Source organism: Peromyscus californicus, unplaced genomic scaffold (genome assembly GCF_007827085.1).
Source record: "Peromyscus californicus insignis strain IS unplaced genomic scaffold, ASM782708v3 Scaffold_9__1_contigs__length_137607984, whole genome shotgun sequence".
NCBI lineage: Eukaryota > Metazoa > Chordata > Mammalia > Rodentia > Cricetidae > Peromyscus > Peromyscus californicus.
Window position 1 is genome coordinate 59,099,881 of NW_026294617.1, and position 27,974 is coordinate 59,127,854.

Consider the following 27,974-nt stretch of genomic DNA (forward strand, 5'->3'; position numbering starts at 1 on the left):
AAAGAAAAACAAAAAGCCTAGAAGAAGGAAGCCTTGCCTGTGTGACTGTTATCCAAATACCTTAATTGTATAGGGAAAAACTATGCCCCAAGAATGATCAATCTGCACTGTTAGTTCTTAGGAGAAAGAATCAGTTGGGGAAGCTATAATAGCACACATGAAATTCATAGCAGAAAACAGCTGATGTATTCAAAAGCCAAATAACACCAATACTCCTTGAGCCTTGCCTTCCTCTGGAAAAATCCTTGACTCTTCCAGGTAATAGCTTTGCCATAGTCAGCTGAATTCCTCCTTCATATTTCTGTAGCTCGTAGCACGTAGATTCTTTAAATACCTTCTCATCAAAAACAATTAGGGCATTTTGGAGAAGTGGCTAGCTACAGCTCTAGAGAAGGAAATGAAAAAGATGGGCCTGAAGCATCTCAACAGGCCGTGCAGCAAGACCCAACAGCAAGAATGTTGTCGAAGGCCACCACAGAGCTAGAGCAGTGGCTCCACAGGTAAAAGTGACTTCTGAGGAAGCTTCGCTACCCGAGTTTGATCTCCAAACCCACGTAAAGATGGAAGGAGAGACCAGATTTCACAAAGTTTCCCTGACCTCTGAGAATGTACACCCACATCTACACATCACTCCCCTCAAACAGTCACAGAACAAGATCTCTGAAGTCCCAAGGGATGGGAGGAGCCATACTTGAAGAGATTTTTATGGGCCTGGGACAGAGCACTCGCCTAGCAACCAGGAGGTCTTGGGTTCTATCCCCAACACTATAACAAATAAATGAAAACAGTATAGAGGCTCCTTTGGAGCACCCCAATGAACTAACTTTGAAAATAGTAAATAAGAGGCAATAATTAAATATGAATTCCACTTTTGCAATAAAAGCACACCACCATCTAACCCCTTAGAAATATGAGGGGACTTTTAAAAAGGAAACCTAACTTATCCAGCTAATGAATAACAAAGGAACAAAGAAATGAAGGCACTACTGCCGTGCAAAGCCTAAAAAGTTACTGCATGTAAGACTGGTGCTCAGAGGCTGCCAGAAGCATGTAAGTGGGGTGAGTAGACTGTATGTGTGACTTATTACGGTATGTGCCGTGTGAGGGGAGAAGCTAGTCCCGCTCTAGATTTCTTTTAATGACTCTGAGGATGGAACTCAGGCCCTCATGCAAGTTAAACATGTGCTCTATCACTGGTCTCCTCCCAATTCTCCTTTCCAGATTCATGAAGTAAAGAAATTACCCCGGAATGTGACGGTATATGGAGGTAGACATTCAAATAACGTCACTGAGAATCCTAACTCTGTCATATTATGGGATTTTAAAAAGTTATCCTCCCTTTGTGTTCTCTCCCCCCCCCCCCCCCCCCCCCGGCCCTTAGGGGATAGGCAGAGGTTGATGACAAGCAGCCTTTCATGAAACCTGAACTAACTCTTTCGGCTGGGTTGCCTGGGATCTCCACCTCCACCCTCCTCTCCTAGCACTGCGGTTGCAGACATGTTCCACCATGTCCAGCTCTTACGTGGGTGCTGGGCATCTAACCTCAGGTCCTCATGACTGCAGGGCAAGCAAGCACGTTACCCATGGGGCCATCTGCCCATCCTCTAACGATGGGATTTTAGGAAGAACTTAGGGTTAAGGTGTTGCTCAGTGGTAAAGCCCTTGCTTCGCACACATGAAGCAATGGGCTCAGCCTCCAGCATCACGAGACAAAAATAACAAATACATAAAAATAAAAAGGAAAGTGGAGTGCCCTCTGTTGGGACACAAGTCCAGAATAACCACAGGAGGCACATGGAAAGACACATCCACCTTGCTGATGTTTAGGTCACCAGCTTGTAGTGCTTTCTTATGGCTGCCCTAGCAGAGCCACAGAGCAGCCTCGCCACAGAATTCAGCATGACTCAGATCAGGCTCCAACTCCCACTGACAATGTGTAGAAATAAGACGACACTGGAAAATGTCAAACACATCGGAAGATGTGTTATGGAAGTTTTATAGGACAAACAACCCAGTGTTTTTTGTTTTTTGTTTCTTTTTTTAAGATTCATTCATTTTATGTGCATTGGTGTTTTGCCTGTGTGTATGTCTATGTGATGGTGTCGGAGCCTCTGGAACTGGAGTTGCAGACAGTTGTGAGATGCTATGTGGGTGCTGGGAATTGAACCCAGGTCCTCTGGAAGAGCAGTCAGTGCTCTTAATCACTGAGCCATCTCTCCAGCCCACAATCCAGTTTCTTTAATTAAAAGTTAATAAAAAGCTTCCAAAATTCATCAGTCAAAGAGGTGTGAAATGGATTTGGATTTTCCTGACAGTTTAACAGTTATGAGAGAACTAGACTTTTGGATGGTGACTATTTGGTGAAATGATGGTCATGGGGAAATAGGAGCAGTGGGGTTATGTATAAAATACACGTCAGTGAGATAGGGTGTCCTAGAGGGGATTAGTAATGAAGAGAGAGGTGAAACCAGATTGGCTGTCAGTTGATGCTTGCTGAGTTGGTGAGCACTGGGGTACTGTCATTTCGTTCATTGTGTGCACACCGTTCTACAGACAAGTAAACCAAATTGCACCACCTTCCACTGCAGTTCATGAAGGTGCAGGTTTCCTCTCTGGAGAGAGGAACAGGCTCCAAACTGACACCAAGCAGCTACAGCAAAAATGCCTTTTCCCTCTTCCTTTGCTGCTCACAAAGAAGCAAGAGATGTCCAGGAAGCGCCAACATAAACAGAGGAAGCCTGGGCTGCTGAAGCTGGCAGAAGCTCCTGGATGTCTTAGTGCCAATGTCAGGAGTGACATTGCCTTCCCAATAGGAGACCCCAGACAGTCTACTATGTTGGATTTTATTAGGTATTTGGACACCTGTTCTGAGGCCACATGCATGAGAATGCTCAATACAATGGTCACTTCATGTAAGTCACTTTAAAATACTGAATGGAAAGCAATCAACACCTCGGTGCATTTCTACATTGCAAGCAAGTTCTTGGCAATGGCAATTTTTGCAGTATGTTGTTGTTCTGTGCTAGAGGACTGGTTGGAGAGGATTGCATTGCCTGCGTAGGGGAAGCCCAGCTGGAGTCCAGAAGGGCAACCAGCAATGTGCTGGTGACATCATTAGTCACATTCTGGAGCTCAGGGAAGGAAGCCAATCCGGTACATTAATGAAGACGTGTTCACTCAGGGCACAGAGACTATTCTTGTCTCAATTCTTTACTTCAATCTAGCGATAGAATGTTTAACAAGCCTTTGAAATAAAGTGGTCATGTTTCCTGGGAAATAAAAGCAATAAATCAAACTCAAATGATCACAGCACTAGACGTGACACTTACATGCTCAGAATTGAACAATCTCTTCAAACAAGCAGAGTCCAAGAGAGTGGGTGCTTTGTTTCAACAGGGAAAATGAAATCTGTACAAGCACCAGCCCTCTGAAGAGTAGCACTCCTCAGTCATTCTGATGTCTGCAGAGGTCAGACTGGCAACTCGGGGAACCCTCTTGTACTTTTCCAAATGCATTCATTGGGGGAAACAATTTGATTTTTATCTTTCCAACAGGATAGGGTTCATGCTACATGGGATTACACAGTTTTGTTTACATTTAAATAATCTCTACCCTACCTGCCTTTTCAAGATAATTTCTGTCCTACATGAGCCATTTCATAAATCGGTTTTGAACTATGAATGATATGGAAACTGTAGACATTTTCTTTATGTGGGACTGAGAAAACTTCTAAGTCAGGGCAGGAGAGCCAAGCAAGTGTTAAAAATGGTCACTTAGGCTGAGAAGGTGGCTCAGTAAATAATGCACTTGCTGAGTAAACAAAAGAGCTAAACTGAGTGCAGATCCCCAGCACCCACATACAAGCTGGATGTGGCAGTACCCGCCTGTAACCATAGCACGTGTGTGTGTGTGTGTGTGTGTGTGTGTGTGGACGGGAGGGGAGGGGAGGGGAGGGGATAGAGGTGATCAGAATAGGAGGGTCAGACACGGTAGGATCCCTGGGGCTTAGTAGCCCACTAGTCTCTAAGTTCAGTCAGAGTTTTAGACCCTGTTTAAAAAATTAAGGTGTAGAATAACCGAGGAAAAGACTCCACACTGATCTCTGGTCTCCACACAACACATGCACACATGGGAACATGTGCATGCAAAGTAACGTAAACACAGATCTTCCATGCTTCATCATGAATGATTGTACTTGAAAGTTTAGCCGGGCGGTGGTGGCGCACGCCTCTAATCCCAGCACTCGGAAGGCAGAGCCAGGCGGATCTCTGTGAGTTCAAGACCAGCCTGGTCTCCAAAGTGAGTTCCGGGAAAGGTGCAAAGCTACACAGGGAAACCCTGTCTCGAAAAACAAAAACAAAAACAAAAACAAAAACAAAGAAAGAAAGGAAGAAAGGAAGAAAGAAAGAAAGAAAGAAAGAAAAAGAAAGGAAGAAAGAAAGAAAGAAAGGAGAAGAGAAGAAAGAAAGGAAGAAAGAAAGTTTAGCATTCACACAATTCCTTATTTCACTTGCTTCCAAGTACAGCAGTTAAAAAAAAAATGCTTATTCATATCCCTGCGTGTGTCTTTGTCTACATGACACAGACATCTGGTAGGTCCCTGAGCACATACTGGATGTATGCTCACACTGTAAAATCTGGCTAAGGCATCTATTATTTAATGACAGGAACAACAAACATCGCTGACACCGAGAAAAACAACAACAGCTTACCAAGAAGCCAGGTCATCACACCCAAGGGTCACGGTACAGATGCATGTCGCCCTTTGCACAAGGTACACATACACAGGTGAACAGCTTCTGAACCCTTGGGGCCATCAGTTGTCTCACCTTGTCTTCTGGGTCCTTCAATTGTCCCACCTTGTCTTAATTTTTGAATCAGTATTACCTTTTTGGCCTTATGTTAAATAGGTTGTTAAACTCAAAGATAGATCCTTGGTTTTTCCAGCATCCTGAAGCCCAATCATAAAACAAGTATGGCACATGCCTTCGAGAGAACTCTGTAAGCCACCCAGGATTTTGCCCATTAAGCACAGCTTCTTGGTATGGTGGGCTAGCAGAGCTGGAAATATTGCTCAGCAGTTAAAAGCATTTGCTGCACCTATAGAGGACCTGGGTCCAGTTCCCAACACCCATATGGATGCTCTCAACCATCTTTAACTCTAGTTCCAGGGAATCTGACACCCTCTTCTGGCTCCGTGTGCACATGGCATGCATGTGGTACACACACATACATTTAGGTAAAACAAAAATAGATATAGAAGAAGGAGGAGGAGCTTCTTGGGGCTGGAGAGATGATTCAGTGGTTAATTAAGAACACTTGCTGTTCTTGCAAAGGACCAGAGTTCAGCTCCAATCACCACATTAGGAAGCCCACAACTGCCTATAACTCTAGCTCCAGTATCCTCTTCTGGCTTCCAAGGGCAACATTACCCACACGCACATATATACACAGACACACATTGTAGGTGGAATTTTCCTGTCCAACCACCTGCTCCCAAATAACTGGCAGCCACTTCCCAAATAACTGACTCAGAGACTAAATATAAATTATAAATGCTTGGCCAATAGCTCAGGTATGTTATTAACTAGTAATCTATGTACTGCCCCAAGGCTTCTGGCTTTTACCTCTATTCCATTTTATGTGTCCAACTCATTCTTGGTCTGGCTGATGACTCCTCTAACTCTGCCCTTCCTCCTCCCAGCATTCTCTCTGTCTCAGGCTGTCTCACCCAATCTCTTCCTGTCCAGCTATTGGCCAATCAGCTTTTTACTAACAAGAGAGCAATACATATTTACAGTGTACAAAGATTGTTCTACAGGAACACATAGACACCTAAATTGAAATAAAATAAAATAAATCACCTTTAAGAAGAAGATAGCTTCTTTCTCTTTCCACTAGGCTATATTTATTCTAGGATAACTCCTTTGCATTTATGTTTCCCTACCAGTAACTGTATGTTATGTATATCTATAACCCTTCATGTTTTTAAATGATGTCTATGATAGGCTATAACTGGAGTGGAGTTTCTGTCCTGCCAGCAACTCCCAAATGCCCAGCAGCCACTTCCCAAATGCTTGGCCAGTAGCTCAGGTTTATTACTAACTAGCTCTTACATTTAAATTAACCCATAATTCTTATCTGTTTAGTCATGTGGCTTGGTATCTCTCTCAGTACAACCTTCTCATCTTGCTTCCTCTGCATCTGGCTGGTGACTCCTGACTCTGCCCTTCTCCTTCCCATCATTCTCAGTTTGGCTTTCTTACTTAACTTCCTGCCCAGCTACTGGCTGTCAGCTTTTTATTAAGCAATGAGAGTAATACATATTCATAGTGTAGAAAAGGATTGTTCCACAGCAATAGGCTGTTGATCAAGGATCAAATAAGTGTTATCCCAGGGAGAAAAGATGAAATATTTAGGGAGCAGCGTACAGCATAAATCATAAATGATTTCAGGGTGGTGAGTCAAGATGGAAAGTCAACCAAAATAAAAAAAGTCGGACTCAACCCTCTTACACTATGTGTGACACTAATCTAGAACATCCTGAAATCCCGTTCTACCCTTCAAAGCCCCTGCTCCTGTGAAGGGCTGAGTGATGGTGCCTGGCTGTCTTCAACCCCAGCCTGGTCTCTGGTGGTGGGATGAATAGCATCCACACTAAGGGTAGAGAGGATCTTCTCAAGCAGCCAGCATCTCTGAAATCTTACCCCATCTGTTGCTGTTCATCACGGCACCTCCCCTCCCCGCCCCATCCACCTATGCAGAAGGCTAAGCTGGAAAAAGAAGATATGAAGGAACTCATCTTAAAGCTCTCCCTGAGGGGATCTGATGGCTAAGTGTGGGCTGCACCACAGATGCAAAAAGATCCTTGGAAATGAAGGTCTTCTTCTAAGTGTTCCAAGCAGAGAACAGAGGGAAAATTATTACTTCCAGCAGTAAAAAGTACAAGCATTGATGACTCCTTCAGGAAGTAACCACTGAAGGAGCCACCCACTCAAGAAAACAGGTCCTTAGGGTCCTCAGCAACAGCCAGACATTCATGGACACACAAGTACATCACTTCACGGTGCCTGTGGAAAGTGCAGAGCCCCGAAGGGGAGTGTCTCTATTTGAAACTCAAGTGAGTAACTTACTGTGCTATGATTAGGTGGGAGGCTGAGTCACTGGAACTTAAAACAGTGACTTTTAAAATTTAACCTCAGAATCCAAAACGACAGCCATTTAATGACTTATTAGAAGTATTTTTAGCCCACTAGACAGAACTCACAAGATGTGGGTCAGTGCAGCAGACAGAAGAGACAAGGTGGCTTCATGCACCGTGGGTGCTGGGCACCCAGTGCTCCAGACTAACCAGCTCTTTTAGTCAGCTTACGAAAACATCCATTTATGACAGCGATCTCTCTAACATACCAAGAGGTCAGTGGATTATTTGGTCATGACTAAAAGCAGCCACAGGGTCCACAGTGATCCCAGCTCATCACAGAAGGCTGGAAGCCTAGAGCAAGCACAGCCCACCCTCGAGGCCCCTCTTCAACACCCGGGATAGTCTCTTCAACAGAAGTGCCCACATGAAAACCATGCTTGTCCTGTCGGTGTTAGACACTTACATAAGCAAGGGCCAGCCAGTCTTTCCCGGGTACTGAAGCCTACTTACTCTCCTCAGCCCATTTCTTGACTTTCAAGCTGCTAGGGAAAAAATGGTCATCTCTGAACCAGCATTTGTAGAGGAAAATTTAAACACTATTGTGTAATAAAAATAATTTAAATAGTATAAGAAACAGTCAATTTAAAATTAGTTCCACTGTTTTCTCCAAAACCTTCATTGTGTGCAGCATCACAGGCTCTCACTGGAGATAGAAAAAAATACTTTTTCCTTTCTTTCTTTCTTTCTTTCTTTCTTTCTTTCTTTCTTTCTTTCTTCCTTCCTTCCTTCCTTCCTTCCTTTTCTTTCTTCCTTCCTTCCTTTCTTCCTTTCTTTCTTTCTTTCTTTCTTTCTTCTCTCTCTCTCTCTCTCTCTCTCTCTCTCTCTCTCTCTCTCTCTCTCTCCCTTTCTTTTTTTTTTGTATTTTTGACATAAAAAGTAGCCTGTAAATGAGTTCTATGTCAGAAACCACTGAAGATACAGATGACTATGGGGACACTGAAGACACAGGAACATAAGAAGCAGACTGGGCTTGTGGCTTAGTAGCAGAGGACTTGCATAACAGGGATGAATTTCTTGGTTCAATCCTCAGACACACACACACACACACACACACACACACACACACACACACACACACACACACACGAGAGACAGAGAGAGAGAGAGAGAGAGAGAGAGAGAGAGAGAGAGAGAGAGCGAGCGCTGGGGAGATACATACATACATACACACACACACACACACACACACACACACACACACACACACACACACACGGTAATTTACTCACACACATTTACTCACAATGTCATGAGGCAGGGGGAGCATCCTCATGACAGAACCAGGTATCATGGGCATGCAGATGGTCACAGTGTTCTGTGGAGGAAAGAAGAGTAGATAACTGTGGGCAGACAGAGAGATGCTTTCTAGGAGAAACAGTGTTATGCTACATTTACAAAGCCCCATGGGAGTCCAGCAAGAGAGCATACAAGTGGAGAGAAGGGAATTCTAACCACAGGAATCACATAAGAAAGGGGTGGAGGTGTGGAAGTCTTGTGACCTGCTCAGGAGGGACTGGCTAGATTGTTCCATAATGAAAGCTTTGTGCTTAGTTCTAGGTAGACAATCAACGTTTTTTGCTTTTTTAATTTGGAAGTGAGGAAGTGAGGGCTAGGGAGGGGGCCCAGCAGGATTAGGTGCTTGCCTCCAAGCCTGGCAACCTGAGTTGGATCCACTGAACCTACATGGTAGAGAGAGCCAACTCCGAAAAGTCTTCCCCCGACCTGCCTCCACACGTGCACAATGACGCACATGCTTGCACACATATGCACATAGGACAGGAAGTAAGACAGTGATACCAAATCCAGAAGATGCTGCAACAGGACTAGGGTGGGAGCCTAATCTTCAGCCCTGGGGGGCTTCAAAGGACTCACCAACACAGGGCAGCAGCTAACCATGGAGGGGCGGAGGAGAAGTGAGAGAAGAATGTAATTCTGATGACTCGGGGCATGGGGTTGTGTCACTCATCAGAACAGTCATCACAGGGAAGAGGAATCTTTAGGGGTGGGTGGGGGGTAGAAAAATGATGGCAGGATGAGTTGTGAAGCAGTGCTCTATCATAATTGGATGAGTTCTTAGAGCTAATGCCAAAGAATCTTTACTACAGGCTAGAGACTGTTTAAGTGTTAAGTATTAACTCATTTAGTGCTTATCAAGAGTAAGTGCTACATACCTGCTTTGTGAGTGATTGCAAGGTTTGGAGTGGCAGCTCTAAGTTCCAGCTTTTCTGTATTTACAGTTTTCTCTAGGATCTCTGAAAAGTGAGAGCAAGACCTATGATATGGGAGAAATTAGTGATGACAGGTCTAAACTATCATAGTGTCTGGATACTCACATATCTCAATAAACGCCAGAAAGTATTGTGATTGTCATCTTTGAAATGCGCTAGCACCAAGAATTCAGCATTTGTGTCTGCATTAGAGACCGTAAAGTACACATTTTTCATATTAACATGTTGATTTTCATATTATAGTCACATACACTATTTCCTGGTTAGGGGGTGGGTGATACGTGTAGGAAAACATGAGACCTGAGTTGGCAAGATTGCCCAGTGGGTAAAGTGTCTGCCGTGCAAATATGAGAACCTTGAGTTCAGTCTCTAGAACTCATGTTAAAGTAGGTGTAGTGTGCTTCTGTAATCTCAGTGCTCCTACTGGGAGGTGGGAGGTAGAGACAGGAGAACTCCTGGAGCGCAGGCCAGCTAGCCTGGCACCAGTAGAAACAAACAGTAAGAAACTGTTAAGGTACAAAGTAGGAATCAATACCCAAGTGTAGTCAGACTTTTCTCCCCTGCCCACCAGTTCCCAAATAACCAACACAGAGGCCTAATATATTTATAAATGCTCAGCCAATAGCTCACACTTGTTACTAGCTAACTCTTTCACTCAAATGAACCCATAATTCTTATCTATGTCTAGCCATGTGGCTTGGTACCTTTTCTCAGTACAGCATTCTCATCTTGCTTCTCTGTGTTTGCTGGTGATTCTGACTCCTCCCTTCTTCCTCCTAGCATTCTCCTAGTCTGGCTTTCCTGCCTATCTTTGTCCTGTTCAGCTATTGGCCAGTAAGCTTGTTTATTAAACCAATCACATTGACAAATCTTCACAGTGTACAAAGGGATTATTCTATAGCATTTCCCCCTTCTTGTCTAATTAAAAAGGAAGTTTTTTAACTTTAACGTGGTAAAGTTATATATAACAAGAACAGTTATCAAGTAAGAATTAAAATTACAATATCCAGTCTATTTGTATTTGGCAAAGTTAGAGAAAATATTATCTATCTTACCTTGGTGACTCTAAAGCTTTATACCTAGTTTGCTTTTTATCATAACTAAGGAAAACTTTAACTATGGCCATCTAGTCTTCAGCTCCATCAAAGTCCCCAGAAGGGTAAAATGTTACCTAACAACAGGGACATTTCACTGCCTGGACAGTTACCCAAAGTTCTGTAATGTTCAGGCATCCACCTCTGGCCTACAGGCCTAGCGTATCTGATAGACTTTCCTGTGAAGCAGGGAATTCTGAATGAAGGACTGTCCCACATTGTCTTGGCAAAGTTCGGCAGTCATCTTCTTTTGCATCCTGCTGGTCCAGTTTGGACAGTATCTGTCAGCAATTGAGGCAAGGGCAGTATCTTTGCCCACATGGATTGCTTTCACCACAAAGAGAATAAACTCCATGCACAGTTTCTTCAGTGCCATCATCTTCTCTGAAGTAGATTGGTGCTGCCAGGTGCAGATGTGCCTCACTGTCATGAAAAGCCTTAAGTTATTAAACATATTAAATGCCACATTCTGTAGGTCTTTGAAGTGTCTGAAGGCCATCTATCAATCTAAATATATCTGTGTATGACCTTGAAAACAGACCTAACATGACTATAAGTTTGACTATTAAGATGACTATTAATTTGTATTTTTAATTATACATTACATTTTTAAATGAGTTACATAAATACAATACCCCAAACTAAAGTAGAAACATAATATAGTATAACAGAAATAGCTTTAAATTTGTATCAATAAATCAAAATCCACACCCATGTAAAGAATTCTGAGATTACTAGCTGTTTTTTGGATTAAAGCAGATTCAATAATCTACCCTTTTATCCTATCATTCCTATATCATATCCCCCTTTTTTTCTTTAGAAAGGGATATTTGAATTTAAATTTTTATTGACCAATAACAACTTGTAACCAACCCTCCTTAAATGATAATAAACATCCATAACCTATTTTTTGGGAATGTGGGCATAGTTCTCTAGACTACTTCCTGTTGACTGGGGGCACTGGTAATCTTTGGGGGATTCTGAGAAAATTTAGGATTATGGTCAAGTCCTGACTGGAATAGTCTGTGAGGCTGGATCATCTCAGCCAGTTGCCTTGAAGCTGTTCTGGATGCAGAACTCAGAGGAAACTGCAACAGAGGTACTCTGAGATGTTGGATCATCTGGGCCATCTGCTCCCCTTGGAGATTTTGGCGGGGGGGGGGGGGTGTCTCCTTGATGAAACCTGATTTTTCTTAACCTGGAATGAATCCATAGCCTCTCATTTTCTGTGGAAACAAAAGCATAACCTCTCTCCCAAAAAGGAACATATATTTTGAAGTCAAGACATTTTAAAAATATATAGGTTGGTTTAATCTATCAGATTTCATTATCCAGTGTCTTTTAGCAGTTATCATTTGTTCATTAACAGTCAAAAAGTCTAAAGACAACACAACACATAGGATCCAGACTCTGTTTATTTCCCATCTTTACATGGCTTTTCATACATATTTCTTTATTACTCTATTTCTTTCTAAGGACTTTATTGTTTTAAAACTATATTTTTTAATCTAAGACTGTATATATTCTTTCTCTTCTCTCTCCCAAGCCTATGCCATATTTTTTAAACACAGTATAACCTGTTTAGAGGTTTTTGTTTTTGTTTTTGTTTTCTTCTGAACCTGTCTTTATTGTATATTTGTATTGTTTTTTGATCCTATGAGACATTAAACTGCTAAGTGGTGTGGCCAGGACCAAAGTAGTGGCTTTGGCCCCTGGCCCTGCCTTGCTTGGCTTTCTGAGAGCCTAGCTTCATGGAGAAGGTACCAATGAGAGTCACGTTTACTGCCCCAACCCTGGGAAGTTGTTGGGTTCCTGCTGCCACCAAGTAGCATGTCTCCCACTGACCATAAATACTGTTTAGGAGTTTGGCAGCAGAGCCTCTCAAAAGAGCCACCCATTTTTTTCATTAGCACCAAGTCTGGAAGCTGTCTCTTAATGGAGCCATGCCTCTGTTCACTGCCAGCACACAGAGCCAATCAGAGAAAAGACAGGTACAAAGAAGCTGCACTTGACTCCATTTTTGTGTGTTTAGAATCCCTTTTCAAGCCTTTTTAGGTCTTATGTGGAAATTCCTGCCCCTCGTTGGGCCACCATTTGTAAATGGTAGTATCCCTGTCCAGCAGTCGCTCTCAAATAATCACTTAGAGGTTTATATTAACTATAAATGCTTGGCCAATAACTCAGGCTTGATACTAGCTAGCTCTTACAACTTAACCCATTTCTATTAATTCATGTACTGCCCCAAGGCTCATGGCCTTTACTTCTATCCCATTCTGTATGTCTGACTCGTTCTCCATCTGGCTGGTGACCCTTCTGACTCAGCCCTTTTTCACTCCACTTCTTTATCCCATCATTCTCAGTTTGACTCTCCCACCTAACTTTATCCTGTTCAGCTATTGGCCATTCAGTTTGTTTATTAAATCAATCACAGTGACAGATCTGCACAGTGTACAAAGGGATTTTCCACAGCACCCAAGGTCATCTTTTGACTGACAGACCAATGACATGACACATGCATGCTAGCGCAAACATACACACACACATGGACAAGCCCACATGCACACGAGCACACAAACTCGGGTTAGAAATATGACTCTGCAGTTAAGAGCACTTGGTGCTTTTGCAGAGGACCTGGGTTTGGCTCTCAGATCCCACAGGATAGCTTACAACCATCTGTAGTTCCAGTTCCAAAAAAATCTGATGCTCTCTTCTGGCTTCTGCAGGTCCTGCATTACATGTACAGGTAAAACACTCATATACACAAAATTTTTAATCTTAGAAAGAAAAAAATGAATGTTAACAGGGCAGAAAGAATTTTAAAAAATTAGTAAATCCAAAAGAATATAAATGAGGCTGAAGAGCTGGCTCAGCAGGCAAGCTATTTGCTGCCCAGCCTATGACCTGAGATTGATCTCTGGGACCCACATAGAAGAAGAAGAAGAAGGGAACAGACTTCTTCAAGCTGTCCAAGCACCATGGCACACATGTGCACACAAAGAAATAAATGGACTTGAAAAAATATGTAAATGAAATCATCCGAGAAGTTAGAACTGCTGGAGAGAAGAGATTTGGAAACACAAACTACAAAGATTCCCTGAGGAGGACGAGGCTCATCATCATAGTGCGGCTGGGCTACCAGACTAGAAAGTGTGCAGAGGAATCAGTCCAGCAGACAGGAGGGTGATGCTAAGAGCCACCACGGTGCACCAAGGGGAACGCAAGGCCAAGGGCAACGTGTGGAGGAGGGACACAGAGGAGACAGCAGATCGCCTTTAGATGAGTCTCCATTTCCTCAACGTCGGGGACACTTTAGAAATGCTGGAGGAAGGACCTTCAAAAATATGCTTGTAGAAAACAAACAACAACAACAAAAAGAACATTGACAAAAAGAAAACAAACAAACACCAAATAACCAGTGCCTATGATCCTCAAGATGTGTGAGGCTGAGCTGCCCACCCTTTTTCTTCATACCTCCAGGCAGGCTTGAATACCAACTGCCTTAAAAGACAAGAGTCATGAGAAACAGATACCTACCGATCACTGGAGGTGGAACACAGGTTTGAAGATGTTGGGAAAGCCACATACACAGAGAAATGTCGTAGTTAACCTGTTTTGAAATCCCAGGAAAAGCTCCTTTCTAAGAATTCTCAATTATTAGAGCTGATTTTGCATATAAACATCTCTGTTTCGTGGGCATTTGTCAAAAGTAAATCAGCAGCAGTTATCCAAATATCATGGCTATTGGTAGAGTAAGACGTTGGGGCAAAGAGCAGCTGACTAAAAATCTTAAAGGGAAAAACCAGAGAACAGGATGTACATAGAAGATGTGTGAGAAGTGTCAGAACATCTCTAGGAACCTAGAAGGCTGTATGCCTATGAAGGACAGTGTCAGCAAGGCCTGAGATCATCCTGGGCTTTCACTTAAAGCACTATGCAAAGAGTAAACAAGGGCTTTCATTGTAACCTGCCTGCCGGGACATGGACATAGACCTCAACATGTAAGAAGACCAGAAGCCCCAATGAGTCAAGGCATTTCTCAAACTCTCTGGCCATCTCCACTGGTTGACCACTGAACTACCTGAGCAGAAACTTCAGGGGACACATATGGCACTTTTAATACCATCAGAATCATCACTGGGCAACAGCATTGCCACTGCTAAAGCCAGTAAATATTTGGGAAGTTCAACAGAATTCAGAGTGATAAACAGATCCATAGCTGCACACACCAGGTCAAACTTAAATGGCAAATGCAAAGACAGAATATGGAAAACAGCTAAAGGATGGTGACATCATGTATAGAGACTCAAAAACCGACTTCTCAGCCAAAACTATGGAGACCAAGGCCATGGAAAGATGTGGCACACCTCCTTCTGTGTTGTTCATTAGGGAGGTCCCAGAGGTCCCCCAAACTGCACAGGCCAACATGCCAATGCTTTGGTTGTCCACCAGAACTAGAGAAGACCCTGTTTCTGAAGGTGCCATGTCGTCGGGTTGCAGGATGCGGAGAAATCAAGCTGTAACGGAGCCAGTGCTTCCTCCCTGCGGGCTAGGTTTCAAGTGCTGGAAGGTAAGATGCAGGGTGCTGGGGGAGAAGAGCCATCAATCATCCATCCAGCCATAGACCCTACAAGCTACACTACCAGCCCGCCAGGCAAGAGGTGCCCCTGGCATTGAAGTAGGACTTGTGGAGATGACCAACTGTCTCCTGGTTGGATTGAAGCTGACTCCACAGGAGGAACTCAAGGCTGATACTGTAAACCTGACCCAAAGACCGTGGTTGGGAGATTTTCTTCCTAAAACATCTAAAGCTGCACTTTGTAGAGCTGCACTTTCCAGATGTCCAAGAAACCTCAAAACCAGCAGTCAGGCGCCCAGCAGTTCTCACTAGGTCTCGGCTTCCTCCTGCCCTGCAGCATCTCCTTCATGTGGCTCTGACTGGGCTCCAGGGGCGATGGGGAGATGGCTGTGTTCATGACTTCTGTCAGCTGCCTGTGGGGTGGGAAGGTCCTAGAAGGTCCAGCAGCTGGACGTCTGGAGACGCAGAGCGGGGGAAACACCCAGAATCTTCTCAACAGGAGGCACACAGGCCAGGTTTTCAGATCTCCTTGGCCCTGTGGTAGAAATGGCCTCAAACATGAGAAACAAACTAACGTCACCCACTGAAGACTGACCGCTGTTTCTAGATCTTTTTCCATATGACCCAACTAACCTGTTCTATTGCAGGCAACCGAGGCCTTCAGTCCTGGATAAGCAGAGAGGATACAGTCGTGGTTTTCTTGCCTGGAATATGAGTGATTACGAAGACTCCGAACAGAGACACTCCAAAAGGGCTCTTCTTGTTCAAGAGAGTAAATCACCAAGGCCCGTTCTGCCCATCAAGCTGCCCAAGCTGCCAAGGAAGGAAGAGAAGGTAAGCTGCCATTTTTCTGAACCATCCCTAGACAAGTCATGCTGTCATAGACTAGAGAGTCATTTGACTCTAATAGTTTCACAGTACCCTTGAACCTATCAAACCAGCCTGTAATCTAGATTAGAGTTCCCCTGTAAGTATACACTACGTTGGGGAGCTGGGTATGAGTCTCACAGTGTAAGAAAACAGGAGGGTGTGTGGTCCCATAACTAGAAATGTTTATCCACCACATGGCTTGACCTAGAGAGGATGGTCAGGCCCCTAATTTCCACAAGCTGGGAAAACAGCCTGCAGGATGGAGGCAGACCTGTAACATTTCTGAAAACCCTGCGCATGCTCAGTACATTAAGACTCTATCAGCTCACTCTCCTGACTTTCTGGGATTAAAGGCATGCGGGGGGGGGGGGGGGGGGGGGGGGGCGCGCCCCCGGCTCTCCTTACATGCTTTTAAGAATAAATAAGGCCGGGCGGTGGTGGCGCACGCCTTTAATCCCAGCACTCGGGAGGCAGAGTCAGGCGGATCTCTGTGAGTTCGAGGCCAGCCTGGGCTACCAAGTGAGTTCCAGGAGAGGCGCAAAGCTACACAGAGAAACCCTGTCTCGAAAAAACAAAACAAAACAAAAAACAAAGAATAAATAAGATGGGGACCCAGCAGGAACTTTCCTGAAGAATCTGGAGCATGAACAATCAAGTACAGGATGTGTAAGCATACATCCCACTGTCATTTTCAGAGGTCTGTGTACAAACTAGTCTTCTCTCGGCCTTCTGCATGATCCCCCAGCACAGTGCTCTTTGTCAGTGTCCAGTGTTTAATACTGAGTTTGACAGAAAGCTTCTATGATAGAAAGGAAAACAGAATAGCTCACACCCATTCCGATGCCTGTTTTGTACACGGAGTGCCATCTTGCTTCCTTGAAGAGCCTTTGGAATGCAGTAGCACAGAACTTACCCTGTGGCCAGAGAGCCCGCTCATCCGCCATCACCCTTTGAAGCTTTCTGTGAGGGAGCTGAATTGTTCTCTGGGAAGGTGCTAACTTCCTCATGGGCTGACCTCTGGGAAGGCAATGATTGAGGTAATGACTGACGTCTGTGTAAAGGAGCGCTGGACTCACGTTGAGTATGATCACACGTTAGTTCCAAATGCCGCCCATCACCCACTAAATCTAAACGAAGCTTTTATGTTTTGCATTACAATTTTTGTTTAAAAGTTTTTTTTTGTTTTTTGTTTTCACTTTTAAATGGTTTAAAATTTACAGAGGAAATCTTGCAAGCACAGCTAGCTCAAAGACCTCCTTCTGCACTCTTCTCCCAGACCCATCAATTCATTTTACTTGCTTTGATGTATTTTCTCCCTCACTCTGAACATCTAGGTGTACACTCCCCACTCCGTGCGCTATCTGGAGGCAATTGCAGACACAATGCCATTTTATTTCTAGATGCTTCAGGGTAGATTCCCTAAGAACAAAGATGTTCTCCCATATCACCATGGTTACAGTTGGAAGATTTAGGTCTACAATTCCTAATCAAATTTGACTGAGCCAAGACTTATGCTAGGGTCAAGCATCACAGTTAGTCATCTGCTAAGTGTCTTTGCGTCTGTGTCTCAGTCTTCATCTTTTGTGACACCCCTGTCTTCGAAGGCGGTAGGAAAACTCAGGACGTTTTCTCAAGGTGGGTTTGTCTGCTGTCTCTACACAGGTTGACTCAGGTTGTGTGGCACACAGGAAACCCTGACAAATGGTGTGCCACCAGATGTGGGTTTAACTCCTCCCCAGGGAGCACAGCTACATCCCTTCTTAAAAAAAATTAAAAGTACTGTACCATTCAAAATAAACTTTGCATCAGGCAGGCTTTCTCTTAACATTTCAGAATACATTAGCAATTCCTTATCCTCATCTGTGTTTTGGGAGGCTCTCAGAGTTGCGGTTATTTGAGAAAAACTTCCACCTTCTTTTGCATAACCCCTCTTCATGGTCGTAACTCCAAGCAATTGTTGTTACATATTCAAAAGCCAATAATGAATACAGCATGTGAAAAGCATCCATACGCCGCCTCCCACTCGGGCAATGGTGAATGCTGGTAATCATTACTGTTCTAGAGAGGCTGAGGGTCTGCCATATCTCCCAGGCTAGCCTCAAACTCACTATAGAGTTGAGGATGACTTTGAACTCCTGATTCCCCTGCCTTCACCTCAGAGTGATATAATTATAGCATGTGCCTCCATGCTGGCATATTTCAGAGTTAGAGATGGGATGTTTGTGCTATTGGATGTATTTCTCTGCTTACAAACTTGAGGGCTTAATTTACAGTATTTGTAAAAAGTGCAACGTAGGGTATTTAACAGTATGAGGCATTCTTGTGCACATTTACCTAGAATGCACTAACAAATATTTTTGGAATTCAATTGGGCAAATTTGTTTCTCGTGCTCATTTCCTTTCTTTTTAAACATTACACACACATCTCTCAAGTTCTGTCTTCTCTTCCATTTGTTACTCTTTCCTCTTGATTTTTTTTTCTTTCCAGTAAGTAGTAGTGACCTAAATGTTGTAAAACTTAGGGGCATAGACCACTTTTAACACCACTCACTTCTCCTCCACTCTCAGCCTGCCTGGATTCTCGAGGTCCTCCAAATTCCAACACACCATGCAACTTCAGTGGCTAATGTATTCCTTTTCCAAACAACTGATTTCTTTTACTTGATGCATTCTTTCTGTCACTCCCTCACTGCCTCTGCACTGGAGAACAGATCCTCAGATGTTAATGTGTGCACAAACCCCGTGGTGACTGAATTCAGATGCAGATTATGGGTCAGTAGGTCCACAGTGGGTTTGCCATTCCACATTTCTGTCCAGTTCCCAGGCAACGCTGGTTGTTGATGGTCTGGGGACCTTGAGTCCTAGGGTGCCAGAGGATCTGACCATGAATTGTATTTGGAGACAGAACAGAAGGGAAGGCTGGACAAGGGGAAGGAGGAGACGGGGAGGGCCATGCCCACAACATTGGACTGTCTTCAGGAGAATCTAAGTGCTTCAGTATGGCCACATATTGGAGTGAAAAGAAGCTGGGTGCTGTGGTGTGTGCTGTGGTCTCAACTACTCAGGAGGCTGAAAGGGAGAATCACTTGAGCCCAAGAAACTGGAGTCAGTTTTGGCGACACAGTGAGATCCTATTTCTTAAAAGTTAAGAAAGTAAACCAGTGGTTGTTAGGTAAATCTCAGCTACTCAGGAGCCTGAGGCAGGAGCCTGCCTGAATTATACTGAATTCAAAACCAGCCTGGGAAACTTAGTAAAACCCTGTTTCAAAATAAAAAGTGAGGCTGGGGATATAGCTCAGTGGTGCCAAGCATACTTGAATACCTAGGTTCAATCCCCAGTGACAGGGTGTGTGTACATGCACAGAGTACCTGGTGATGACACTGAGGATGGATCAGCTATGTGGTGGTATTTTATTTGTATGTTAATAAAGTTTGCCTGGAGATCAAAGGAAATAGCAAGACATTAACACAAAGTCAGGCAGTGGTAGCACACGCCCTTAATCCGATCACTTGGCAGGCAGAGTCTCTGTGGGTTCAAGGACACACTAGGGAACACAGTCAAGCATGGTAACACACGCCTTTAATCCCAGTACCAACCATAGAGACCTGGAGGTCTGTACAGACAGGCAGTGACAAGGAAGTGAGGTAGCTGGGCTAAGAGCCAATGAGAGGGCAGAACAGCAAGGCAATAAAGGTGCAGGTTAGACAGGAAGTAGCTTGCATTTTGGAAGCTACAGAGCTAGTGAGGTAAGGTGGTTGGTGGCTCTTACTATTTTCTTGATCTCTACGGCTTTCACCCCTATATTTGGCTCCGTGTTCTTTATTTAAGACTGCTTAGAAATTCATCTACACAGCTAACTCATTTGAGTCCAGAATGCTAAAGCTCTCAGGGTTTACTGGGCTGCTATTTAAACAGAGGAGAGGGACAGGATTAAAGCATTTCAGAAAGGTCTGGAAATCAGCACAGATGAGAATCGATTAGAACTCTTCAGGATGAAATGGAGGTGAGTTAGGAGAGCATTACAGTACTCAACTAAAAAGAGGAAAGGATTGGATAAGGCAGAAAGGAGGAAAGGTGACAATTTGAGACAGAATCAGACCACCACACTCCAGGTATGGGAAGATAGATATTCAGGCTGCTATAGGAATGAGGGGGTGTAGGCTGCACCCTCAGAGCTTAGTGTGAGAGGTTTGGAGGGGCCAGGTAGCAGAGCAGAGGAGAATTTCACAGTATGGAGTTAATTGTACTATTTATTATGTTAAAGATATTCAAAAGTCTAATTCTAAGCCAAGCCTTTTAATCTAAGCACTTGGGAGGTCAAAGACAGGAGGATAGTCCCAAGTTCAATGCTAGCCTGGTCTACATAGCTAACTATAGGCGAGCAGGACCACACAGTGGGATCGTCAGGAAGAGAGTGGGGAAGGAGAGATAAGAGACTACTTTCTATAAATTGGCAATACAGTAGTATCTGGCTCCCACCCAAGTCCATTTTAATTATAAGTACCATTGGACTGATCTCTTCAATACCTGTATAAGTCAGGGGATCTATGTGCGCACTTGGAGAGGAGACAGAGGAGTGTTAATCATCATAAGGAACTGGCTTGCGGGATGGTAGGAGCCGGGAAATCCATGGTTTATAGAGCTGGCTATAGGGCTGGCTGGGGCTAGCAAAAAGACTGATGCTGTAGTTGGATCTGGAGGCCATCTGGATTCGGACCCCTCTTCCCGGAAGGTTGGGGAGAGGGTCTGTTCTTCCCAAGTCTAAGCCCTTCACTGATTGAATGAGGCCCACCCACTTACAGCAGGGAATCTGCTTTAGCTACTGATTTAAATATTAATCTCATTAAAAAAAAATACCCTCAGCATGAGTGATATTGGCGTTTGGCCAAGAATCTGAGTGGAATGGCTTAGCCAACTTGACACATGAACTTCACGATCACCGTACCCATCTCACCCAGCTGTGAGGGTTAAATGATACAGAGTCTAGGCAGTAGGAAACCAAAGGAGAATACAGACTGTGTTGTGTGTGCACATGCCTCTCTTAGAAGGCATGCTTTAAAACGGCTTCCAGATTGCTTCTACGCAGAAGCTGGGAACTTCCTTCTCTTTTCCAGCTTGAAGGGTAGATGGAGAGTGAGAGCGCTGGGAAGGGACACTGAGAAGTCACTAAAGCCAGGAGGGCCGGGGCCCTAGGCACAGCTACACAGGGGGAGGCCAATGTCACCAAGTACGAGAAGGGGAAGCCCCACCGTAGTCCAAGTCTGTCCTGGAGGAAGGAGTTGGCAGATGCTCCTCATCTGCTCGGTTGCAAGGAGGCGCCAGCTACTGAATCCCAGGCTAAAACAAAACAAACCAAACCAAGATTCTTTCTCCTTTCACAAAACCAGATGATGATAAGCATCACACAATTGCCTGGGCATTGTCCTACTGAAGATGTGCCATGGAGCTGTCACGCTGTGGCAAAAATCCCCCCATCAGCATATGAGGAAGTTGCTTGCTGGTCCTGTGTCATTCTCTCATTCCACCACCATGTGGGTCCTGGGGCTCGAACTCAGATCATAAGGCTTGGCGGCAAGCCCCCTCACCCACCGAGCCATCTCCTGGCCCCTGGATATGTGACTTACACACTTGAGTTTTGGAGCAGGAGCTTGGGTTGAAAGAGATGCCTAGGTGTGTGCAAAGCGCTCCATGCAGGCAGGAGCTGTAGCTGCAGACTGACAGGCATGCACTGTATTGGTGTCCTGATCTTAGGAGGGCCACAGCTGTGGAGGATGAATTTCCAACACACCATCAGGTCTCACGTCAGGTAGAAACCACGAATTCTCAGCTTAGATCATTAAAAACAGGTTTATCACTTCAATGAATGTCAGGGCAACTAAAGGTCACACAGACTGGCCCTGGGGCATTCCACAGGCTCCAGGACGTGTGTCCTGACGTTCTTGGCCCAAATCCTGACAGTGTGCTGGGGCCAGTGTTCTCACTCACCAGGGTGCTAACCAAATGTCCCTGAACTTCCAAGTTACTGACCTATAATGACCTCAATTTACCACAAGTCATTTAAAGACTGGATTTGATTAAATGCAACGAACAGATCATGGAGCACCAGGAAAATGTGCAAGATAAATTCAAAAAGTTTATTGCACCAAATGTCACAGAAAAATGGATTAAAATAATACATGAATGTTGTTTTAAGAAAAAATTTCCACACACTGACGTGGGTATCCATTCAACTGATTTAAAAAACAGTCCTATAAATTTCTCTTAATGAAAGTTCAATAATAATACATCCCAGGATTTTCTCATTTTTAAAACACTGAAATTTAAACACAATGCAAATGCATGTTCCAGATGTTCACCAAATTTTGACATTTTAAAAATCAACATTCAGAGGGGGCTGCTTTAGGCAAAAATTGTAGAAAATGTCCTCTCCACCGAGCGCAGTAAAAATAAAAAACAACAACAACAAAAAAATGGTTCACATTAACTAAGAGAAGCTACGGGCCTTTTCAATGTAATGATGAAAGTATGCATGAACACAATACCAGAGTGTGCGCTGGTGGAGACTCCAGACATTTTAAAGAATTTAAGGGTCCTTTGATATTCTTTATGTGTATCCAACTAACGAAGAACCTGAAAAGCTATAGACTAGTGTGTAAAACCCAAAGACCTGATTTTAAAAGCCCAGACAACAATTTAGTATCATTTAGCAAGTGGGGAATTTCCCTCCAAAAAAGTTAATTCTGAAAAATACGGTAAGTTAAAAAGTTGTGATGTGTAAACAGCAGCTCCATGAGATGGGAAAAGATGAGTTCTTTCCGTATAAAACAGCACACCTCTGAAAAATGGACTAAAGCTGTACAAAAGCTATTTAACACTGAGCAAATAAGATACTTTGGAATTACGCACAAGTATGGAAGCTACATTTTAAATTTTCATTGTCATTTTTTAAAACATACACAATTACCTATACATTCATATCACTTAGCAACTTACGAAATATAAAACTGCAACATGCTGGAAAGAGGTCATCACAGGAACAATTATATACTTCCGCTCAGTCCTGCCTCACTAGCCTGCTCAGTTGAACCAGCAGGGTGCTGCTGAGTGACACTCAGCAGGTGAGACTTCAGAGCTGAAGAAACCCGAAGGGTGGGCGGGATCCTGTCAACTGAGGTAGATTTCTTTATTGAAACATTTTTTTTTAAAAAGTTTTTTTTTTTTCCCTTGAGTTGGGCCCAGGAGAAGGTAGGGCCCCTTTGTAGACTCTTCAGTTGTGACAAACCAAAGCTGTCAGTGGTGTGGGGTGTGCATCAACGGAAGCCCATGAGATGCTTTGCTGATCTTCTGCTTCTGAGAAGAGGCTGAATTTAAGACAAAGAAAATGTGGACATCCCACACCTTGGGAGCCAGGAGAGGAGCAGCAAGCCCTTCTCTGCAGCAAGAGTGGAGGCCGAAGGTACTGAGATAATCTCTACATGACCCACGCCCGGAGTTTCCCATTGGCTGTTTTTCTGAAATTTGGAACGTTAGAGTAAGAGGCAGGTTTAGTTTTTTCAGGACTTGAAGGACTGGGCTAAGTCTTTATGCATGAGGCTGAGAATCCACCCGCAGACAGCTCAATTCCCCAAAGTCTGGCTGTCAACATGTTACTGTATCTACGCAAGAACTGAACTGATTTCGTATTGAGTTATTTTTTCCCAAAACCTGGAAGACGGTAAATGAGGCAGTGTCCACGTGTAAATGAGAGAAGCCAGGAGAAAGAAGGGGAGCGCTCTAAAGCCGGCCAGGGTGGGAGGCTCTGACCTCTGCTTGACCGCTCATCCACACCAAGGGAAAGCGAGCGCCCAGAGAGCTGATCCACAGGTGGGAGTCCCTGGCAAATGTCACATCACAGAGCCAGCCAATTGAAAACAGCAACTCAAATGTCAGGTAATAGAAAATAATGGGATGTCTTAATTTTGTGAAATGCGTAAAATGCAAATTAAAGATCTTAAGTGCCTTGAGGCACCATCTATTTTCACAAACCACAGAAAGTGACGGTGAGGAGGGCAGAGTGAGAGGGGAAGAGAGAGGGGAAAGAGGAAGGGGAGGGGGAGGAGGAGGAAGAGAGAGCTAGAGGGAAGAGGAGAGAGAAGGAAAGAGTGAGAGCCCATGCCCTGGCCGACTACTAAGAGATGACGTAGGCATCTGTCCACAGTAGCACCGGGAGCACATACTCTCAACCAGCTTGTGTTTGTAATAGAGAGAGACAATCAAGTCACATGGATCAGGATATAAACTATGAAGTCGCTCAAGCCCCTAGACACCATACCTCTTCCTCAGGCACCAGAGACACATGGGAAGGGCTGAGGGGCTGACAGTGCTGGACTCGACCTGACTGGCTCCTGTCTTTTAAACACCAGATTTTTTTTGTTTTTAAAGTCTTCGGACAGACTGTTCTATGCTCAGTAATCTAAGGTTACTTAGGCTTTATGACCAATGGGACTTTTACAGTTCTTCACCTCGGTTCAGTTTTATAAACGGTCAAGTAAATCAACTTCTGGAAAGCTGTTTTTAAAAGAATATTAGAGGGATTTAAAAGTGCAGAGCTGATCGTGTAAAAACTGAGATCGCACATGGATCGCTTGTAAACGTCCACGCTGCCTGCTTTCCTTCCTCAGAGCTGCTGCAGGGCTCACTTCCCAGCAGGCCGACGCTCCTTACAGCAGAGCCGGGCATCTGCGTGGACCAGCAGGAGGAAGAGGCTGGGGCTGGGAGAGCTCAGCCAGCGAAGCTCGCCTGAGCTCATGGAAACAACTTTGGTAAAAGGTCTTTCTGGCGAAGGCTGAAGACACTAAAGCTGAAGCTGGAGACCCAGAGTGAGACTGCACACGGCGATGCTGTCCACGGCACCTGACGCCAGGGGGCGCTACACCGACTCTCGGGCTTATTGCACCAGCAATCCCTGGGACCTGCCTGTGACCAAGGCGAACTCTGAAGGCGAACTTGGCTGCGTGGGAACCAGGGCAAACTCTGAGAAGTGCCAACCGGTGGCTCTCCAAAGCACTCTTCCCGACAGGCAATCCTCTTCCACATCCGATGCGAAACGGTACACAGAGCAGACGGTGGCGCAACGTGGCTTTCTTCACGTCACCGTCTGTAAAGAGAGCTCCGAGCTGGAAATCCACAGCTGCTTCTCAGAGCGACACTTCATGCTCTCCCATGCTTAAACAGGAAACACTTTCCTTCTGGAATGTTCTATCCATTGGTTACCCCCTACTCCAAAGTCAGTCCTCAATATTCTGCCCAACAGCGGGAGGGCGGCTGCTTAGCTTCACTGTGGTGCTTACGTTTGCCTCCCACCAGAAAGGTCACTTTCTTTTGATTCCCGGGAAAACGTGGCTCAGAGCACTCCTGAGCAATCACAAACTGCCACCGCGTCGAGCAAGCAGGCTCCCGGCGAGGACAGCCACTCCTCGGCAGCTCCATGTCTGCTCCGTGTTCTCACAGCCTCGCCGTCACTGAGAGCTCACTCCTTTCGGATGCTTTTCCAAGAACTGCCCTGCAGTCGGTTATAAGAGGATTTGCGCCACGTAAGGAGAATGCGTACTGGCAATCGCCGTCAGCAGAGGCAGGTCGTTAGATTCAATTCTGAGGGTTGGAAAAAAAAAATCAAGGAGAGCATTTTAAAATCACATCATTTCATAAGAAAGTATTATTTCTAGGCACCAGCTTCTTCTAGTCTAGACCATCTTTTAAAACCCATGAAAATGTAAATGAGGGCCAGCAAGATGGCGGCTGGTAAAAGTACTCGCGGTCAAGGCTGACGACCAGAGTTTCATCCCTGGGACCTACATGATGAAGGAGAGGACTGACTTCGGCAAGCTGTCCTGGCATACATGCACCCTGGCCCATGCATGCTCCTGCACACGTAGACACATGCACTAAATAAATAACACGTAAGGAAAAAGTGTGAGTAGACGATGAGTCAATAAAAAGACCTCCCAGAAGACACTGCTTCAAAAGGAGGTTAGTGCTAGAGAGTGGGGGAGAAGGCTGCCGCTCCTGCAGCAGGGGGCGTCCAGCTCAGCCAGGGGCCTTTCTTAGTCCCTGCATGACCATCGTCATGTTGTGCTGCTTTGTGGGTCCCTCGGCATCGCCTTCCTCGTGAAGGCGCACTGCGTTGGCACCTAACCTCAAATCAGAACCGCCAAGGCAGGTTCTTCAAACGATGGCTCTGTGACTTATGGGGCAGCTGAGCCACGCACGTGTGCTGAGGACAAAGGAAAACTAGCAAAGGTGTCATGACTTCAGAAGGACACGGTGTGGGCTGCCTCTTACCGCACAGTGGGCACCAGATGGCTTATGGCAAAGTGCTGAGGTGTGGAGTGGAGGGAAAGAAGTGGAGAGTTTCAGTTTGTGGAATAGATCCTTACCGTTTCTCTCAAAATTAAATTTTTTTTCCTAAGACTAAGAACGGCCTTTTGTCAGAGTCAGAGAGTAAGACTGAGTCCTTTAACCACTGGACCAGATTGAGCAATGGGAAATCTGAGGCAGGATTACACTATGAGGCTAACAAGGGAAAACAGCTGAAGGTTAACAGCAAAAGCGCAATGCCTCCAAACAGGAAAATATTTTTAAATGAATTGCCACCAAAGAATGTATGACCGGTGTGGCGGTGTGAATGAGAACAGTCCTCACAGGCTCACAGACTTGAAACCTTAGTCACCAGAGTGGCACTATTTGAAAGGATTAGAAGGACTAGGAGGAGTAGGCTTGTTGGAGGAGGCTTGTTGTGTCACTGGGCATGGGCTTTGAGGTTTTGAAGGCCCATGCCAGGCCTAGTCTCTCTGCCTACTGATCGGGATGTAGGACTCTCAGCTACTGCTCCAGCACCATGTCTGCCTGCATGCCGCCACGCTCCCTGCTGTGATGATAATGGACTAATCCTCTGAAACTGTCAGCCAGCCCCATTAAATGTTTTCCTTTACAAGAGGTGCCTTGGTCATAGTGTCCCTTCACAGCGATACAGCTTTTCTTATTGTCTCAGTCACTGCTCTAACTGTCACATCTAGCTGTAAAAGACAGAAAATCTGACAAGAACTCAAGGCCTAATGATTAAACCAATACTGTAAGAGCTGGACATGGCTCAGCAGTTAAGAGCACATGCTGCTCTTCCAAGACTGGAGTTCAGTCCCAGCACCCAGGCCAGGCAGTTCATAACTGCCTGTAACCCCAGCTTCAGGGATTAGATACCCCTCTCTTCTGGCCTCCAAGCACATCTGCAGCGTGCAAGTGCACACACATACACAAGAATAAATAATAAAATAGTAATAATAATAGTACTTTGAGAGGAGATATGGTGGCACATGCTTGTAATCCTAGCAGTAGAGAGACGGAAACCAAAGGACCCTGAATTTAAAGCCAGCATAAGGCTACAAAGTGATACCCCATCTCAAAAACTAACAACTCGTTCAAAAAGCAAAACAAAACTAATGAAATAAAACAATACTTTATCAGGCTTAGTAGAAAATTAAGGATGACATTACAGACATAGTATTTTCTTATTGCAAGTTAGCAGAATCACCCTCAGGGATATGGGGGGAAAATTCCTCCTAAGTGTAGTCTTTGTTATTTCTACACTGGAAATTAAAATGAAGCGGGTCAGAATTTCTTGTAGAGAAAGTGTGGCAAATGCCCTCAGAAGATGGCATGCATCCTTAGTAATGAATAAGCATTCTCTTGGGTGGGGTGAACGCAGGAGGTCCACAGGAAGTGCCTCCCACCTCCTCCACAATGAGACAAGCTGCCACTACCCCTGACAGCTTGTGACTTTTGCATTGTTACTGTGTCACTAGAGATGAAGAGGCAGAGTGAGATCAAATGTTGCTCCAGCCTACATCTGGCCATTCACTGGGGAGCAGCATGGGCACACACCTGAGTGACCCTGGGCACATTGAGAGTTATTGATCCTGTGGGTATAGAATGGCACAGGCCAATAAGTCGTGTGTGTGTGTGTGTG

General features: G+C 44.7%; 2 protein-coding genes across 6 annotated transcripts in view; one reads left to right on the forward strand and one right to left on the reverse strand.

Moving 5' to 3' along the window:
- The window catches only part of CUNH4orf45 (chromosome unknown C4orf45 homolog), a 129,321-nt gene that overhangs the window by 97,763 nt on the left and 3,584 nt on the right, over positions 1–27,974 (forward strand). The window contains exon 4 of the mRNA XM_052731307.1: positions 15,750–15,936. Within this exon, the coding sequence (XP_052587267.1) occupies positions 15,750–15,936 (187 nt within the window). The remainder of the gene's footprint in view (positions 1–15,749; positions 15,937–27,974) is intronic.
- Positions 22,087–27,974, reverse strand: part of Fnip2 (folliculin interacting protein 2) — a 118,633-nt gene continuing 112,745 nt past the window's right edge. For all 5 annotated transcript variants that reach the window (XM_052731301.1, XM_052731299.1, XM_052731298.1 and 2 more), the window contains one exon: positions 22,087–25,603. In XM_052731301.1, coding sequence (XP_052587261.1) covers positions 25,525–25,603 — 79 coding nt within the window. In that variant the 3' untranslated portion in view covers positions 22,087–25,524. The remainder of the gene's footprint in view (positions 25,604–27,974) is intronic.